This window comes from Staurois parvus, unplaced genomic scaffold, assembly GCF_062004578.1.
Source record: "Staurois parvus isolate SC_StPar_1 unplaced genomic scaffold, SC_StPar_1.0 ptg000074l, whole genome shotgun sequence".
Lineage (NCBI taxonomy): Eukaryota > Metazoa > Chordata > Amphibia > Anura > Ranidae > Staurois > Staurois parvus.
Genome location: NW_028317870.1, coordinates 1,426,848 through 1,445,464, shown reverse-complemented (window position 1 = coordinate 1,445,464; position 18,617 = coordinate 1,426,848). Strand labels below are relative to the sequence as shown.

General features: G+C 41.4%; 1 protein-coding gene across 19 annotated transcripts in view; it reads left to right on the top strand.

Moving 5' to 3' along the window:
* PLEKHA6 (pleckstrin homology domain containing A6) overlaps positions 1-18,617 on the top strand; it is a 605,411-nt gene that overhangs the window by 340,013 nt on the left and 246,781 nt on the right. For all 19 annotated transcript variants that reach the window (XR_016311607.1, XR_016311598.1, XR_016311596.1 and 16 more), the window contains 2 exons: positions 3,977-4,475; positions 9,895-9,981. Coding sequence is in view for 3 of the 19 variants with exons in the window: in XM_089669394.1 (XP_089525520.1) it covers positions 3,977-4,475; positions 9,895-9,981 (586 nt within the window). In the remaining 16 variants the exon portion in view is untranslated. The remainder of the gene's footprint in view (positions 1-3,976; positions 4,476-9,894; positions 9,982-18,617) is intronic.

Sequence of the window (18,617 nt, the reverse complement as noted above, 5' to 3'; positions counted from 1 at the left end):
ACAAAGTGGAAGCAACTGGGAACAACAGCAACTCGGCCACGAAGTGGTGAGCCAAGTAAAGTGACAAAGCAGGGTCAGCCCATGCTGAAGCGCAGTGTGCAGAAGTCACCAACTGTCTGCAGAGTCAATAGCTAAAGACTTCCAAACTTCATGTGGCCTTCAGCTTAGCACAACAACAGTGCATAGAGAGCTTCATGGAATGGGTTTCAGTGGCTGAGCAGCTGCATCCAAGCTTTACATCACCAAGTGAAATGCAAAGCATTGGATGCAGTGGTGTAAAACACGCCACCAATGGACTCTAGAGCAGTGGAGACGTGTTCTCTGGAGTGATGAATCACGTATCTCTGTCTGGCAATCCAATGGACGTGTCTGGGTTTGGAATTTGCAAGGAGAATGGTACTTGCCTGACTGCATAGTGCCAAGTGTTTTTGAGGGGTTGTGCTTGGCCTCTTAGTTCCAGTGAAGGGAACCTAAGGCCTAAGACATTTTTGACAATTTCATGCTCCCAGTTTGGGGATGGTCCCTTCCTGTTCCAACATGACTGTGCACCATTGCACAAAGCAAGGTCCATAGGGGGATGGATGAGTGAGTTTGGGGTGGAGGAATTTGGTCTGCACAGAGTCCTGACCTCAACCCAATAGAACAGCTTTGGGATGAATTCGAGCGAAGACCATGAGCCAGGTGTTCTCATCCAACATCAGTGCCTGACTTCACAAATGTGCTTCTAGAAGAATGGTCAAACATTCCCATAGACACACTCCTAAACCTTGTGAACAGCCTTCCCAGAAGAGTTGAAGCTGTAATAGCTGCAAAGGGTGGGCAAACCCAATATTGAACCCTATGGACTAAGACTGGGATATCATTAAAGTTCATGTGTGTGTAAAGGCAGAGGCAGGTGTCCCAATACTTTTGGCAATATACTGTGTGTGTGTGTATATGTGTGTGTATGTATGTATATATATATATATATATATATATATATATATATATATATATATATATATGAATGATCTATCTAGTACATTTTACAATAGTCTTTACAATATCCACTTAAACTAGCCCCCACTGCTGCAACATTTTGTACAGTCTATACATTATTATTTCAGGGTAATGTGTCCAATGCATGCACTTCACAGCCTCTTAAAGCCCCCTTCCCCCGTGTTGTTATTCCATTATTGGTAGCAGCACAAAAGTGCAGGAATCTCAATTTCGAAGAAATGTCATATTTATGTGAAATATACAGATTGCTGCAGTAGGAGGTGCTAGTGTAATTGGATATTGTAGAGAATGCAAAAAAAACCCCATTAGTTGATACTGAAAAATGTGGCGACAGGGTCTCTTTAAGCACATCACATCCACATTCCTGTCTCCACATTTTTTAGTCTTGGGATAGAAAAGAGGAGCTCCAGTCATTTTTGTGTTTATTAAAAGTCATCAGCTACAAAAACTGTAGCAGCTGACTTTTAATAAACAGACACTCACCTGTCCATTCAGTGATGTGCTCACCTGAGATGTTTCTTCCCTTGATCTTCTGTCCCCAGCATCTCAGCTGTGAGCACCCAAATGTGACAGCTTGTGGCTTCACAGCCAGGTGCCCAATGCACATGCTTGAGCCGCACTGCGTATTGTGAATGGTCCCGCAGTCTTCTGAACCTGTGATGTTTCACTGAACACTGCGGGAGGGAAGGGATAAGGATAACTTCTGCTGGTATCGCCTAGGAGGTCACAGCGCAAGTGGGAGTGGGTATCTGTCAAAATCACGTACCTGCTCTTCTTCCCCCCTCCAAAAAAGAGCCATTTGGTGGGTGGAGCTCTGATTTAAGAAACTGCAAAAAATGCAGCCAAAGAGCAAGGGACAATTATATGCTGCACTATGCACTTTGTGTTGAAAATATGGCTTGCTCAAATAAATTGGGTTTTAAATGCGTGTGGCTAAACAATAAAAAATAAACAGAGACCCACCTGCAATTATGTACCAAGTTTCTTAGTGTCTTGCAGTATGCATAGTGCCTACAAGAGTCCTTAACATATATATGTGTGTGTGTATATATAAAATTCTGACCCTACCATCTGAATGTCATAGCTGAAATCCAGACTCATCAGACCTGGTAACATTATTCCAATTTTCTATTGTTCAATTTTGGTAAGCCTGTGTGAATTGTAGCCTCTGTTTCCTGTTCTTAGCTGGCAGGAGTGGCACCCGGTGTGGTTTTCTGCTGCTGTAGCCCTTCTGCTTCAAGGTTCGATGCATTCAGAGATGGTATTCTGCATACCTTGGTTGTAACGAATGGTTATTTGAGTTACTGTTGCCTTTCTATCATTTCAAACCAGTCTGCCCATTCTCCTCTGATCTTACATCAACAAGGCATTTTTGTCCACACAACTAACACTCACTGGATATTTTCTTTTTTTCGGACTATTCTCTGTAAACCTTAGAGATGGTTGTGCATGAAAATCCCAGTAGATCAGCAGCAACCATAGGCAGGTTTATGCCCTTGCTGTTTTTTTTTCGGCGTCCCTCTGCCCTGATTCACACTTACATCCAAGGGGTTCATCATGTAGCACCTCCTGTGTGTTTCCCGTTGCCACCATAGGAACTGAACGTGGTTCTTCCAGTCCTACAGAAGCCTCCCTTTGGGAGTATTTGGGGTATTCCTGTGCTTACTTTTTCTCAAAGTTGCCTTCTTGGTTGCCATCACTTTCACACAGTTGGTGTCGGAACTGGCAGCCTTATCCTGTGAGTCTCCCTTTCTGGTCTTGCACAACGATAAGGCTATCTATGCCCTTCCTTTCCTCTGAAGGTGGTGTTGGGTTTTCGCCAGAATGAGGACATAGACCTTCCATCCTTATTTCCATGGTTGCACTCCTTGGATGTGGTCCTGGCGGTTTGTGTGTGCTTGTCTGCCACAGCCTCCTTTCGGAGGTCGAAATTTTCTTTCAGCGCTCACAGATGGTTCAAGAAAAGGCCTGGAGGCCCTCTCTACTACTATATCCCATTGGATTCAGTAGACAATTGTTCTGGCATACGCCATTAATGGTCCCTGCTGGGGCATGCTTTACCAGGGTGATTAGTGCATCCTGGGCATTCTGACCCCAGGCATCTGTGTCTCAGATTTGCAAGGTGGCTTCCTGGTCATCTGTGCACACTTCTTTAAAAATATTACAAGTTGATGTGTTTTTATCTTTGGTTGCTTGTTTTAGCTGAAAGGTTTTGCAGGCCTCTCTTTAAGATAACTTGTTTTTGGTTTGCCCACCCCTTCTTGAGACATGGCTATGGGATGTCCCTATGTTCAAGACTCAAAAGAGCTGTGTCTGTCAATGAACTTAATAGAAAACGGGTTAAACTGGTTAACTGTAAAAATCCTTTTCTCTGAATTCATTAACGTACACTGCACCCACCCCTATTTTTTGGAGTTTATACTTCTGACACTGCTTTGTGACTAACTGGCTTGACTGTGGCAGAAAGGAGGTTAATACCATCTTGGACTGCCCATATGCAGTGCTGAGTTCTTTTTCTGCCTAGTATCCTACTCCTGTAGGTGGCCCTATAAACCTTATGGTCAAGAATCAGAAGAACTGTGTCAATGAACTCAGAGAAACAGATTTTATGGTGAGTAACAAAAATCTAATTTTTTCCTCCTTATATAACAGTTGAAGTCCTTTTTCCAAGCAAAGGTACTGAAAGTGGGATGCTAGGATTTTCTGCTAAATATATTGTATAGAAATTAGGATAGTTGGGGGAATTGGGAATTTTCAAAGAAATCATTAATTTAAAGAATTAAGACTATCTGGCATAAAAAAGATGGGTTTGGTGCACGGAATTGCAGAACAGAGGATGATTGTCATTATCAGTTAAAGAATGATTTCTGTGTAGCTTCATTGTGTTTATGGTTTATAAACTGTGTGTACTGTAAATCTTTATTTAGTGCACTTAACAAGTTGTTATCCAGTGAATAAATGTCATGTTTTTAAACAGTCCTAACAGGTATTTCCCAGGAGCACACCATATTTCTGGATACTACCCTCAGTACTCTTCACAATATCCTGATGGCTATCAGTACTACACTCAGGCAGGATCACGTCCTGACAGCATTTGCTCTATGTCAGCTTTTGATAGGGCCATACCACAGTGGGCTGTGGAGGACAGGCAACAGATATTTCACAGCAGACCATCATATGAGCCAAGGGAGTGGAAGGACCCTGGTGTTTATGGACGACCAGTAGAACTGTGGGCTCCTCGTCCTGCTTTATACTACCAGGAGGCCGATGCAGCTTGTGGATCTCTCCGTCGCCTCTCTCTACAGCCTCGTTCTCGCTCAGTACCACGCTCTCCAAGCCAGGGGGCATACAGAACTCATCAAAGAGTCTGTTCACCTGTACGCTCCCCTAGTGCACGATTTGAACCTGGTTCTCGGGATGAGGCCTTTGGGGATCCAGCTGCGTATACCATGAGACGTTCTATCAGCTCTCCAAAAGTGAGTCTATGTTTATGAATCATGCAAATTTAAACATATTGTGTGCTGCTTTTATAATAACTAAATATGAGATATTTTCAGTATTCTGCAGATTGTATTTGAAAAAAAAAAAATCTATATATATATTTATCTGTGCTAGAAAAATATCTACTGCAAACTTGATAATTTTTTTCATATTGAGCCCTCATGCACACTAGACGTTTTTACAGCTGCTGTTTTTGATTTTTGGCATTTTTTTTCTACACCCAGTAAACTCCCCAACATGGTATCCTATGTGTCCATGCACACATAGGCTTTAATCAGCATTTTTTGGCTAAAAAAAAAAACAGAACTAATGGGTTTCTAGAGGAGTTTTTTAGCTGTAAAAAAAACTCTAGCGCTGTAAAATTAGGCAAACCTACCTTTTGGGGCGTTTTTTTGAGCAAAATTTTTATTTGGTTTTTTTTGGGGCTCAAAAATGCAAATAAGGAAAATGCGGCTAAACGCTAATGCAAAAATGCTGAAAAATGTGCGTTTTTAATGCGACTTTGCACAGCTAACACTACCAGCATTATTAAAAGGCCAAGTGTGCATGGAGCCTAAGGCTGGCCATACATTATACAATTATCTTCCAATTTTCTGCCCAATTTCCTTTAGTTTTACCTTCAACTGTGTAGTGCAAGGGCCTGCCTAATTGGATACAACTGAAAGTGTTGTTTAGGTTTGTCCTCCTATTATATGGTTTTTGGTAAATCTAAACCAAAAATCTCCAGATAATTGTATAATGTATGGCCAGCCTAAGGCCTCATGCACACTGGGCATCTTAAAAACCTACTGCGTTTTCCAGCGTGAAGAGCGTTTTTACAGCTAAAAAACTCCTCAGAATACGCACCTGCTAAAAAACTCAGATTAAAGCCTATGTGTGCATGGACACATAGGATAACAGGCTGGGGAGTTTACAGGATGTAGAAAAAAAATGCCAGAAGCCAAAAACAGAAGCTGTAAAAAGGCCCAGTGTGCATGAGGCTTAAAAGATTCTCCATTGGCATTTAGCAATTATTTATGCTTTTTCTCAGAATATAGTACATTTGCACTTTAAGCTTACTCAGCAGTTATTTTTTGGTTTATGCCATTTGAGCTATATGATGTTGGGAACATTCACACGTCTGATTTCCTGCAATAAAACAGATGAATTTTACTGCATGAAAATACTTTTCAATTCACAATTCCATTCTTTTCTTTTTATCTATGCACTGCATTTTTTAATGGACCTTTTCACAGTTATGCATGTTTTTAGGGGGTGTTGCTTGAATTGAAAAAATACCTGGGGAACCTTTCTGCACACCAAGGAGAGTCGTATTGTGGTGCAGTGTGGCAAACCAGGGGGCGTGGTTCAATTGCATTAACAGCAGGAGGGGCTTCAAGGGGCTTAAATAAAGTAAGGTGTGTGTAAGTGCTGTGGGAAAGAGTGCAAAATGAAGAGAGAGCAGGTGGTCTAGGTTTTGTTACATCCCTCCTTAGTAGAAATCTTCTCTTCTCCCAAATACCCCTATATACCCCCCTCAGCATTAATCACCCCCCCCCAACCCTTCCTCCCAAATCACTCCGCAGAGCAAATCCTCTCCCATCCGATCCATATATCTTTCTCCCCAACAGAAATCCTCTTCTCAAAATCCCCTCCTTCAGCACTAATCCATTCCCACCAAATTTCACCAGCACAACACCCCCCCCCCCCAATTCCCACAGAGTAAATCCCCGTATGGGATCTTAATCCCATCCAAATTCACACTCCAAGCACAAATCCATTTCTCCCAAAATTTCACCTCTCTAGCACAGATCTTCTCCCCCCCAAATCCCCTGTGCCAGAACAAAATTTTCCCCTTAGTACTTTTCCTCTTCCTGCCAAATAACAGCCTTTTCAGCAACAAATAATTTTCCCCCAAATTCACCCTTCTAAACACAAATCCATCCACCCCTCACCCAACTCACCTTCCTAGCACAAATCTGCTCCCCCACACTCCCAACACTAGTCCCCATCCAACCTTCCCCTTTCCCTCTGAGTCAGCACAAATCCATAGAAACATGGAAGCATAGAAAGGTGATGGCAGAAAAAGACTGAGTGGTCCATCGAGTCTGTCCATTTTTCTTGTCAGCTTTTTTGTCTGTGTATAGATTTATCCTTGTCCCAAGCGTGTTTAAAGCTATTTATTGTTAGCTCACTATCTCTGCTGGAAGTCTGTTCCAAGCATCAACTACTCTTTCAGTAAAATAATACTTTCTGAGATTAGTTTTGAACTTTCCTCCAGTTAGTTTAAGGTCATGTCCCCATGTTCTTGATTTTGGTTTCATGTTGAAAATACTACCCTCCTGAACCTTATTCACCCCCTTGATGTATTTAAAGGTTTCAGTCATGTCTCCCCTTTCCCTTCTTTTCTCCAGACTGTACATAATAAGTTCCTGAAGTCACTCTTGATAAGTTTCTATCCCCCAGACCTTTCACCATTTTTGTTAGTTACCCATCTCTGGACTCGTCCAATCTTATCAATATCTTTTTTTAGGTGAGGTCTCCAGAACTGGACACTGTTCTAAAAGAGGTCTAACTAAAGATCTATATAGGGGAAACAGGACCTCCTTCATCTGGTGATCCCTCTAGTGATGCATCCTAGAATTCTATTCGCTTTCCCCACTGCCTGGCCACACTGTGTGCAATCATTTAAAATAAGTACCCCCAAATACTTTTCCTCTGTAGTTCTGGCCAACACTGTACCCCCAATGTTGTACTCTCTCAAGTGAATCTTTTTCCCTAGGTGCATTATTTTACATTTCGAAACATTGAACTGCAAATTCCACTTCTTTGACCAATCTTCCAGCAATGCCAAATCATGTTCCATGTTACAGACGACTCCCAGGATATCAACCCTATTACACTCCTTTATGTAATCTCAAAAAGACATACCTTACCAAAAAAAACTTTAGTTATATTACTTACATATAGAATAAATAGAACAGGACCTAGTACAGAGCCTTGTGGTACACCGCTAGTCACTGGTCTCTGTTCTGAGTGAACCCCATTTACAACCACACGCTTGTATCTATCCTTTAGCGAGCTGCATATCCAATGAACCACCCAAGGGATAAATCCTAGCTTGTCTATCTTTTATATTAGATCATTATGTGGAACTGTATCAAATGCCTTGCTGAAATAAAGATATGCTATGTCCACAGCACTACCCTGGTCCAAAACATTGGTAATATAGTCGAAAAATCCAATCAGATTAGCCTGACATGATCTGCCCTCAGTAAAGCCTTGCTGCTTTGGGTCCAGCAAATGTGTGTTTTTAAATGATCAATGATCCTTCTTTTCAGAAGTGATTCCATTAGCTTTACTACAGCCTAGGCGATCGGAACGGAAGTGGGAGCAGGTAACTGTCAAATTCGGGTACCCGCCCCCAAAAGGTGCCAATCCTTAATGGGGAGCGGGGGAGCAGTCCTTAAAGCGGAACTTCCCCTTTTGGGTGGAGCTCCGCTTTAAACTGCCATCGGCACTACACCGTACTCACAGCGCCCTAAGTACTCACAGTGGTCTAAGTATTATCAGTACTCACAGTGCCCTCAATACTACACAGTGCCCAACACTTAATCTAAGTAGCTAGATAAAAGTCATAAACCATGAGGAATGCTTTAGTTAGTTCCTAAAGTATACAGTATGTAAACCCTCACCTTGTAAAACAACCCATTTAATTTAAAATAGAAATGAAAAGCAAAACATTTGTGTATACATACCCAAAAAAATTATAAATACCATTTTCTTTTTGTAAGTGATCACATACCCTCTGTTCTTAGCTGCATAAGGAGGAGGGAGGAGAAACAGCAACATACTGAACTTCCAAGTAAATGGCTGTGCAGGAAGGGCATGTCAGCACAGCCAGAAATCTGACCACACTGTGCTCTCCTGCCTAATGTGATCAGTTTGTATTAGGAAGCAGTGGGACTGGCAGGAACACCAGGGATTTTGCACAAAGGAAACAATACAAAGTCAATTTCATACAGGGACATGGTACAGCAAGTGCATACCAGGAATATGTTGAGTTCAGGCATTAACATTTATTATTTCCCTCCATTAGTAACGTGTTAAGGACCTGAGATCCTCTATTTTCCTTTTGTATACACAGAGCTGTCCCTGTCACCAACTCAAAATTATTTTGTAAAAGGCCTAAAGGACCTCACCTGACCTTTTTGCTATTAATATATTGGAAGATTTTTGATGGATTTTGTCCTACTCTCTTTTGCAACCTGTCATTAATTTTCAATTTTTGCAGGCCCTTATTTCCTGTTTACACATTTGTTATATTTGTAACTTTTAAATGAATATAGTGTTCGTTCATTTTTAAAATGCTCTTTTCTTATTATTTTCAGCTGTTTTGAACTTTTTAAATTTTTAGTCTTTTAAACGTATTGCCCATTGGAGAGGTGAACTTGCAGCACAAACAGTTTTTTACTGTTTGTGATACTTTTTTATTTGCCTTAACATACAATTTTTTGCAGGTCAAGCTTTTGGGGTGTGTGGCCTTCTTTACAGACCAAGCAGTACTAATACACAAAGTTTTAATAAAACAGGTAGTAAGAAAAATAAGAAAAAAAAAACACACAACAAATGTACACAGCAATGGTAACTAGGCGGAGGTACACAACACTACTGGAGGTACACAATACTACTGGAGGTGCTGCTGTATGATCCTGTGATATTGAAGGTCCCTTTTTGTGTGTGTGACAATTTTTAATGGATTGATTTGACTGCACAGTTTGCAGCATTTTTGTTGCAGGGCCTAGTTCTTTTATTTGTGAATTTGTAGTCGAAATGAAGTTTCCTGCTGAAAAGGTTCTGTCTGAGGTTGGGTGGTTGCCTAAAAGCCAACATTGGGGGTTGTTGGAATATTTCTTTCAGGGTGTCATCCCCTGTTATGTTGGGTTGTAAATCCTTGATTATCTCTTCTAGTGTTTCAAGCTGCTAGTATCAAGGTGAAATTTCTTACCCTCTAAAAAAAATTCTATAAACAAAGATGCAGCGCTGCATCTTTGTTTATAGACTGCTTAACCCCTTACCTTTTCTCCAGTGTTTTAATCATGCCTAAGCAGTAAACAATCCTACATTGACTTACTAGGCAGTGCATAGATGATCAGCTTTTCTGAATGTTTGCTCTCACTTGGACTTTGGATTTCCAAAGGAAGGCAATTCCAATTTATGTATTTTACATTTATCATTATACTTATATGTCTGATGTAGGTACAGATAAATATATATAATATGAAATCACAATGCATATGATCTGAAACTCACAAAATATATTTTAGTTTAAATGTATAAATAAACTGAAGCACATAAATTTATACCTGAGAAAGGGTAAATCAAATGTATAAAATCTCCCATCTCTTTATTTAGTATGATTATTTAGGAGACAGACGCCCTCTGCCTGCAGGAGCATACTCTTACAGCTATCCAGCTTCCCCACCTCTGCATGACAAAATGGTAAGTTGTTGGATTGTAGGAGGAAAGCATGTAGATACAATTCATTAGATGTCTCTAGACTGTGTATTGTGCTAGTATAATTTCACTGATAGCTATGTAACACTGTATCCTCCATTGTCCTTTTCCTGACAGTTATTTGTGGACTGCATGCTCAAATTGGGATTGATTTACTAAAATGAATAAAGGCTGCTGACCTAGACAGTGCCAGGCTGAGGGAAAGGCAGAACAGGTGATCACCTTGGGTGCTTCAGCAAGAGGGGGCACAAAAAGAGCAAGACCTGCAGCCTTTGCTGCTGTTCATAGGTCATGTGGGGTGCCCTTTGGCCTGTTTGTCTTCGGTTCTAAAGGACCCTCTAAGCCAATGTTCACATAGTGTATAGTATATATTCACTTTGCCAAAAAAAAGTTGCACCCAATCGTATGCAAAGAAAATGAAAAATACTACATTTTCCCTGAATACCCATGATAGGGTATTCAAAGTGAACACATCTTTACCTTATTCAAAGTGAACATACACTTACCTTAGTAAATGGCTTTTACTCCTGTAGCAAATCAACCCCAGTATCTCTTAATTGCATTATCATTATTATTATTATCATCATAGATTACATTGTAGGCTGTGCATTAGGCTCATTGATGCTGCATCTGTGTTATTGAATAGTAAAACTAAACATGTTTATTACTGGAATTTATTCAGTGCTGACAATTTATACAGTACTTTACATACTCGTACATCCACATCAGTTCCTTCTCTGAAGAAGCTTACAGTCTATCACATTTACTGATAGTTATCAATATGTTAACATTTTACTCTTGTAAACTTCTGTAGGTGCATAGTTTATAACAGGGGTCTCCAAACATTTGAAACAAAGGGCCAGTTTCTGCCCTTCCAACTTTAGAGAGGCCAGACTGGGGCCAGTGGGAGCAGAAAATGTCCTGTCATCTGTGGCAGTAAACAATGCCATAGACTTGGTGGTCAGTGGGAGGAATAGTGCCCTATCAATGGTGTCAGTGGGAGGAATAGTGCCCCATAATTAGTGTCTACAGGAGAATTAGTTCCCCATCTCTGGTGTCAGTGAGAGGAATAGTGCCCCATCTTTGAATGGAAGGAATTGTGCCTCTTATCATTAGAAGAAATAGTGCCCCAACGACAGGATAAAGGCAAGCAAAGGGTCATATCCAGCCTGCGGGCTGCAGTCTTTGAAAAAAAAAGACACAGGTTCATCCAGTTCAGCCTATGTGTGTGTATGTGTGTAGTTTTATTTACCTAACATTTCATTTACCTCCCTAATTTATCTCATAATTGCCATAGCCCTGTATATTATGCTTACAGATGAAGACATCTAGAAGGTTTTTGAAGTTGCCAACACTGAGCTACTACCAGCTAGTACTTCCCATAAAGCTCGCGGAACAAAATTGAGTTAGGCTGAGCACTGCCATTCACAGGAAGCTTTATATTTTTCTGAATTAATTCCTCTGCAATGCTGAGGTGGGGTATGTAATATCATCTGCCCACCTCTCTACATCAGCCAGTCAGAGGAAGTCTTGTATTCCTTCAGGAAATACAAAGCTTCTGGTAAAAAACCGAGCCTGACTCAGTTTTGTCCCGAGAGCAGGACAGAAAGTCCAGAACACAGCATTGTATACTGCATGTAGCTGAAGATACATACAGTTCATACAGCACTGACAGCCGCTGCATCAGTTAGTGAAGGAAATAGCTTGTTTGGACTAGCTTGGTCCAGACTAACTATTTAAAGTTCACTAAATCATGGAGTTAGGCTTCAATTTGAGATTGTGTTTCAGGCAATAAAGGGTAAATGGAATGAGATCTAAATAGACAATAGCTGGGGCTGGAATGAGATCTAAATAGACAATTCTGTCATGTGCTTAAATGTCAACAATTATCTCCATATTCAGGAACTTGTTCCTTGCACTCAGGTCATGTCGTTGCTGTGTTGCGGCAGTTGTTGCTGTGATCCCTAGAAGGATTTTTTTTCTTTAAACTTCTGTTTTTTCTGAACATTGGTTATGAGAGTTTTTTTTAATATCTTGTGTTAATGACCATGGACAAAAAATTTGATTATATTTGCATATTACACTTTTTGGACGTTCATGTGGTTTATCTGCTTGTTGAATTTTTATTTAGATCACAGGGCTCTGCGCTCTAACTGCAGACTGTCAGCTTTAATTTGAGGGTATTTACATCTAAATCAGGTGAACGGTGTAGGAATTACAACAGTTTGCATACAGTCAGGTCCATAAATATTGGGACATCGACACAATTCTAACATTTTTGTCTCTATACACCAGCACAATGGATTTGAAATGAAATGAACAAGATGTGCTTTAACTTCAGACTGTCAGCTTTAATTTGAGGGTATTTACATCCAAATCAGGTGAACGGTGTAGGAATTACAACAGTTTGCATATGTGCCTCCCACTTGTTAAGGGACCAAAAGTAATGGGACAGAATAATAATCATAAATCAAACTTTCACTTTTTAATACTTGGTTGCAAATCCTTTGCAGTCAATTACAGCCTGAAGTCTGGAACGCATAGACATCGCCAGACGCTGGGTTTCATCCCTGGTGATGCTCTGCCAGGCCTCTACTGCAACTGTCTTCAGTTCCTGCTTGTTCTTGGGGCATTTTCCCTTCAGTTTTGTCTTCAGCAAGTGAAATGCATGCTCAATCGGATTCAGGTCAGGTGATTGACTTGGCCATTGCATAACATTCCACTTCTCTCCCTTAAAAAACTCTTTGGTTGCTTTTGCAGTATGCTTTGGGTCATTGTCCATCTGCACTGTGAAGCGGCGTCCAATGAGTTCTGAAGCATTTGGCTGAATATGAGCAGATAATATTGCCCGAAACACTTCAGAATTCATCCTGCTGCTTTTGTCAGCAGTCACATCATCAATAAATACAAAAGAACCAGTTCCATTGGCAGCCATACATGCCCATGCCATGAAACTACCACCACCATGCTTCACTGATGAGGTGGTATGCTTAGGATCATGAGTAGTTCCTTTCCTTCTTCATACTCTTCTCTTCCCATCACTCTGGTACAAGTTGATCTTGGTCTCACCTGTCCATAGGATGTTGTTCCAGAACTGTGAAGGCTTTTTTGATGTTGTTTGGCAAACTCTAATCTGGCCTTCCTGTTTTTGAGGCTCACCAATGATTTACATCTTGTGGTGAACCCTCTGTATTCACTCTGGTCTTCTCTTGATTGTTGACTTTGACACACATACACCTACCTCCTGGAGAGTGTTCTTGATCTGGCCAACTGTTGGGAAGGGTGTTTTCTTCACCAGGGAAAGAATTCTTCGGTCATCCACTACAGTTGTTTTCCATGGTCGTCCGGGTCTTTTGGTGTTGCTGAGCCCACCAGTGCGTTCCTTCTTTTTAAGAATGTTCCAAACAGTTGTTTTGGCCACGCCTAATGTTTTTGCTATCTCTCTGATGGGTTTGTTTTGTTTTTTCAGCCTAATGATGGCTTGCTTCACTGATAGCGATAGCTCTTTTGATCTCATCTTGAGAGTTGACAGCAACAGATTCCAAATGCAAATAGCACACTTGAAATGAACTCTGGACCTTTTATCTGCTCGTTGTAATTGGGATACTGAGGGAATAACACATTATTAATTATTTTTTATTATTATTATATATTATATTTTATATTTTTTATTGTATACTGCATTAGGAGCGCGGCACTACTATTTAAATTGGTTTATATTTATACGCACTGAGTATGTGTTTTGGTGCTGACGAGCCTTGTTTGATGTAGGTAGTGGCTCACAAGTTAATTATTTTATTTTTTTTTACACACCTGGCCATGGAACAGCTGAGAAGCCAATTGTCCCATTACTTTTGGTCCCTTAATAAGTGGTAGGCACATATGCAAACTGTTGTAATTCCTACACCGTTCACCTGATTTGTAAATACTTTCAAATTAAAGCTGACAGTCTGCAGTTAAAACACATCTTGTTCGTTTCATTTCAAATCCATTGTGGTGGTGTATAGAGCCAAAAATGTTAAAATTGTGTCAATGTCCCAATATTTATGGACCTGACTGTATGTACCAAAGGTAGTTAACTTACTGGCTATGGTAATAAAAATTTCTGCTTGTTTTTAAGCAATGATTCCGTAACATAATTGCAAAGAATAGGAAATTGTAATACACTTGTATAAATCGTACCACTGCATAGCTGTAGCTGCATCCTCTTACATCAGGGCTGCCATGGGGGGGGGACAGCCCATACCCTTATAGGGGACTCGGGCATCCCAGGGGGCCCAGGCAGGGGCATATCATCCATGGGTGCAATGGGCCCCAACGGCAGGGAGGGGGGAAGGGAAGGGACCAGTGTGCGCTGACACACTGCACCCATGGATGTACAGTGCTCAGCATAAACAACCCCCAACAGATTTGTCAGAAAAACCTTTACTTTCCTTTCAGAATCAACATTTTCTATGGGACACTATACTACAAATGCAGGCCATTAATTGCAAACAAGATTTGTTCATTTGCACACACAAAAAAGTATTTTTCCTAACAATTAATTTAAGACCATGTTGCAAAAATGAATACACCCTAATGAAAGTCTTAGGAGCAAAGCTAAATTTTAGACAATAAAATCCTAATTATCCTGAATTCAACTACAGATGAGTCTAATTATTCATTAAACAGGTGTCCAGCAGACAGTTGATTATAAAAGGGTGTTATTTAGCCAAGAAAACCCCTTCCCATTTCATGCTGTCAGCAATGGCACCACATGGAAGAGAAATGTCACAAGGCCTTAGAAAGAAAATAATTTCTTTACACAAAAAAAGCTACCAAGAAGACCAGCAAAGCTTTACTTATCAGTCAGAATACTGTAGCAAAAGTGATGCAAAAATTTTAACAAAGATGGAACTGTGTCCATCTCACAGAGACATCCAGGCCGTCCACGGAAGTTAACACTTTGACAGTAGCATCTTATGATGAGAAGGGTTGAAGAAAATTACCATGCAAGTTCACTGAAGTTAGCAAAAGAAGTAGAAAGCCAAACTGGGGTGTCTGTTTCCAGTGATACAGTGAAGGAAATAAGTATTTGATTCCCTGCTGATTTTGAATGTTTGCCCACTCACAAAGAAATTGTCACGTACCTAATGGGAGACTGAATTGACGAGGTCGGCCTCACTTGTGTCACTAGCCTTGACCCCACTGAGGTTGGAACAGAGGGAGCCTAGGGACCAGGGGGACAAGAGCGCCAGTGGTTGTTGCTTGCGGCTCTTGCAGGTGGTGACCTTGGTAGGCAGAGTATACTCTTATTTGGGCACCATAATAGCAGACAGAGCAGGTTCTGTGTAGTGCCCGATGTGCAGCAGAACAAGGTAGGTAGCCAGGACACAGGACAGGAGCAGGGTCATTTGATAGCTGGGGTCATCAACAGTCGGGCAACGTGGTATAGAATCAGAAGGAAAAGCCAAATTCAGGAGCAGAGCAGAAGTCAGGAACCAGGAGCAGGAGAGTAATCGGAGTTGGGTCAGAAACAAGCCGGGTAAGCAACAAAGGAATCGTACAGGAGTAAGCAGGACATGGGGGAGCTGAAGACCAGCCAGCACTGAACCTGAGCAGAGGCCCTCCTTAAACAGCCCGTCTGGCGCCAATCTTCGCCATGCGTGTGCACGTGTGTGTGCATGTGCATGATCGCGCATTCCTGCGCGCTTGCGCACAACCGGCAGTTCTTCTGCAGGATCTATTTCGTGCATGCCGGTTCCCGATCGCGAATCTTCTTGCCGGAAATCCCTTACAGAAATGATCAGTCTAAAAATCAAATGGTAGGTGTATTGTAATACTGAGAGACAGAATAGCAACAAAAAATTCAAAAGAATTGCATGTCTAACAAATTATGCTCTGATTTGCATGTTAATGAGGGAAATAAGTATTTGATCCCTTATCATTCAGCAGAATTTGTGGCTACCAGGTGTCTTTCATAGAGGTTACAAACCGAGATTAGAAGCAGTTTCTTAAAGGGAGTGCTGTTAATCTCATTTTGTTACCTGTATAAAAGACACCTGTCCACAGGAGCAATCAATCAGATTCCAAACTCTCCACCATGGCAAAGACCAAAGAGCTGTCCAAGGATGTCAGGGACAAGATTGTAGACCTACACAAGGGTGGACTGGGCTACCAAACTATCGCCAAGCAGCTTAGTGAGAAGGTGACAACAATTGATGCAATCATTCGCATCAATTGTGAAAAAAACACAACTATTAGTCTCTCTAGGTCTGGTGCACCATGCAAGATCTCACCTTGTGGAGTGTCAATGATCATGAGAACAGTGAGGTCTGCAGTCACCAAGAAAACAATTGATAACACACTACACCGACATGTCCAAGTCCGTCTGATGTTTGCCACTGAACATCTGAATGATGCAGAGGAGGACTGATTTTAATGAGACCAAAATCGAGCTCTGTGGCATCAAGTCAACTCGCCATGTTTAGAGGAGGAGGAATACTGCCTATGACCCCAAGAACACCATCCCACTGTCAAACATGGTGATGGAAACATTCTGCTTTGGGGGTGTTTTTCTGCTAAGGGAACAGGACAACTGCACTGCATCAAAGGGACGATGTACCATCAAATCTTGGGTAAGAACCTTCTTCCCTCAGCCAGGGCATTGAAAATGGGTCGTGGAAGGGTGTTCCAGCATGACAATGACCCAAAACACACGGCCAAGGCAACAAAGGAGTGGCTCAAGAAGAAGCACATTAAGGTCCTGGAGTGGCCTAGCCAGTCTCCAGACCTTAATCCAATTGAAAATCAGTGGAGGGAGCTGAAAGTTCGAGTTGCCAAATGTCAGCCACCAAACCTTAATGACTTGGAGAGGATCTGCAAAGAGGAGTGGGCCAAAATCCCTCCTGAGATGTGTGCAAACCTGGTGGCCAACTACAGGAAATGTCTGACTTCTGATTGCCAACAAGGGATTTACCACCAAGTACTAAGTCATGTTTTGTGAAGGGGATCAAATACTTATTTCCCTCATGAACATGCAAATCAGTGCATAATTTATTAGACATGCATTTCTTTTGAATTTTGTGTTGCTATTCTGTCTCTCAGTGTTACAATACACCTACCATTCGATTTTTAGACTGATCAGTTCTTTGTGAGTGGGCAAACATTCAAACTCAGCAGGGGATCAAATACTTGTTTCCTTCACTGTACAAGTACACTGCAGAGGAATGGCATGCATGGGTTTTGTCTACGAAGTAAGCCTCTCCTAAAGCCCATGCACAAAAAAGCCCGCCTAGAATTTGTCAGGGCCCATGCTGAAAAAGCGGAAGACTACCAGGACTATGTACTCTGAAGTGATGAGACCAAGATAAATGTTTTTAAAACTGATGACTTGAAAACTGTATGTCATCGCAAAGGTGAGGAGTACAGAATAAAATGCATGGTGCCTACAGTGAAACATGGTGGTAACGGTGTCCTTCTGTGGGGCTGCATGGGTGCTGTTGGTGTCGGGGAGCTGAATTTCATTGATGGCATCATGAGTTCACAGATGTACCACTGTATATTGAAAGAGAAGATGCTACCATCACTCTGTGCACTTTTCCAACATGACAATGATCCAAACACATATCTAAGGCCACTGTTGCATTTCTGAAGAAGAACAGGGTGAATGTGACTCATTGTCCAAGTATGTCTCCTGATCTGAGCTTAATCTAACACCTATGGGGAATTCTGAGGAGACAAGTTGAGCATCACTCTTCATCCAGCATCCAGGCACTAAAAGAGGTTATTCTTCAAGAATGGAAAAATATAGATGTTGTGATATGTCACAAACTTGTTCATTCCATGCCTAGAAGACTTGGTGCTGTCTGTACAAATCATGGAGGTCATACAAAATACTAGATGTAGCAGTTTTTGTTTTGGGTGTATTCATTTTTTGCATCAGCTAATTTGAGTAAAACCTGAAGATTTTGTAATCTAAGCTTTACTATTAACATTCCTTTCATGTAATGAGCTAAACAAATGTTCTATAAAACTCAGAATTTTGTAAATTGGTCTTGTGTTCATTGAGATATTGATTAAAATCTTACTTTTCAAAAGGGGTGTTCTCATATATGCTGAATACTGTATATTGTTATCACAATGGCAATCTTCATGCCTCATGCGTTGCAGCTGCTGGTGTCACACACAGGTCTGTTTCTGTCTGGAAGCTGTGGGCGTCATGTAGTAGCTAGCTGTCTGTGGGCAGGTTTGGCCTCACTGGAAAGCGGGGTGATAATGTCAACAAGAGCCCAGGATGAAGGAAACGGCAACACATGCCACTGAGGTCTGTAAGTAGAGGGAGATGTCCTGCAGACTGACAGGGGTATATTGTACTGGGAGCTAACTGATCTTGGGGGAGGGAGGGCGGAATGTGCTGGGGAGACTCCAGTGCAATCATCCTCCCAGGTCAGTCTCCCTAGATTGGTTGGCTCCCAATCTCTCCTGTAGATTTGGAGATTTGTCTTTTCTAGATTGGACCGTCTCTTTGCTATATTGGGATGTCTTTTTGCTGGACTGGGCTGTCTCTTTGCTATGTGGGGATGTCTCTTTGTTATATGAGGATGTCTATTTGCTGAATTTGGCTGTCTCTTTGTTATATG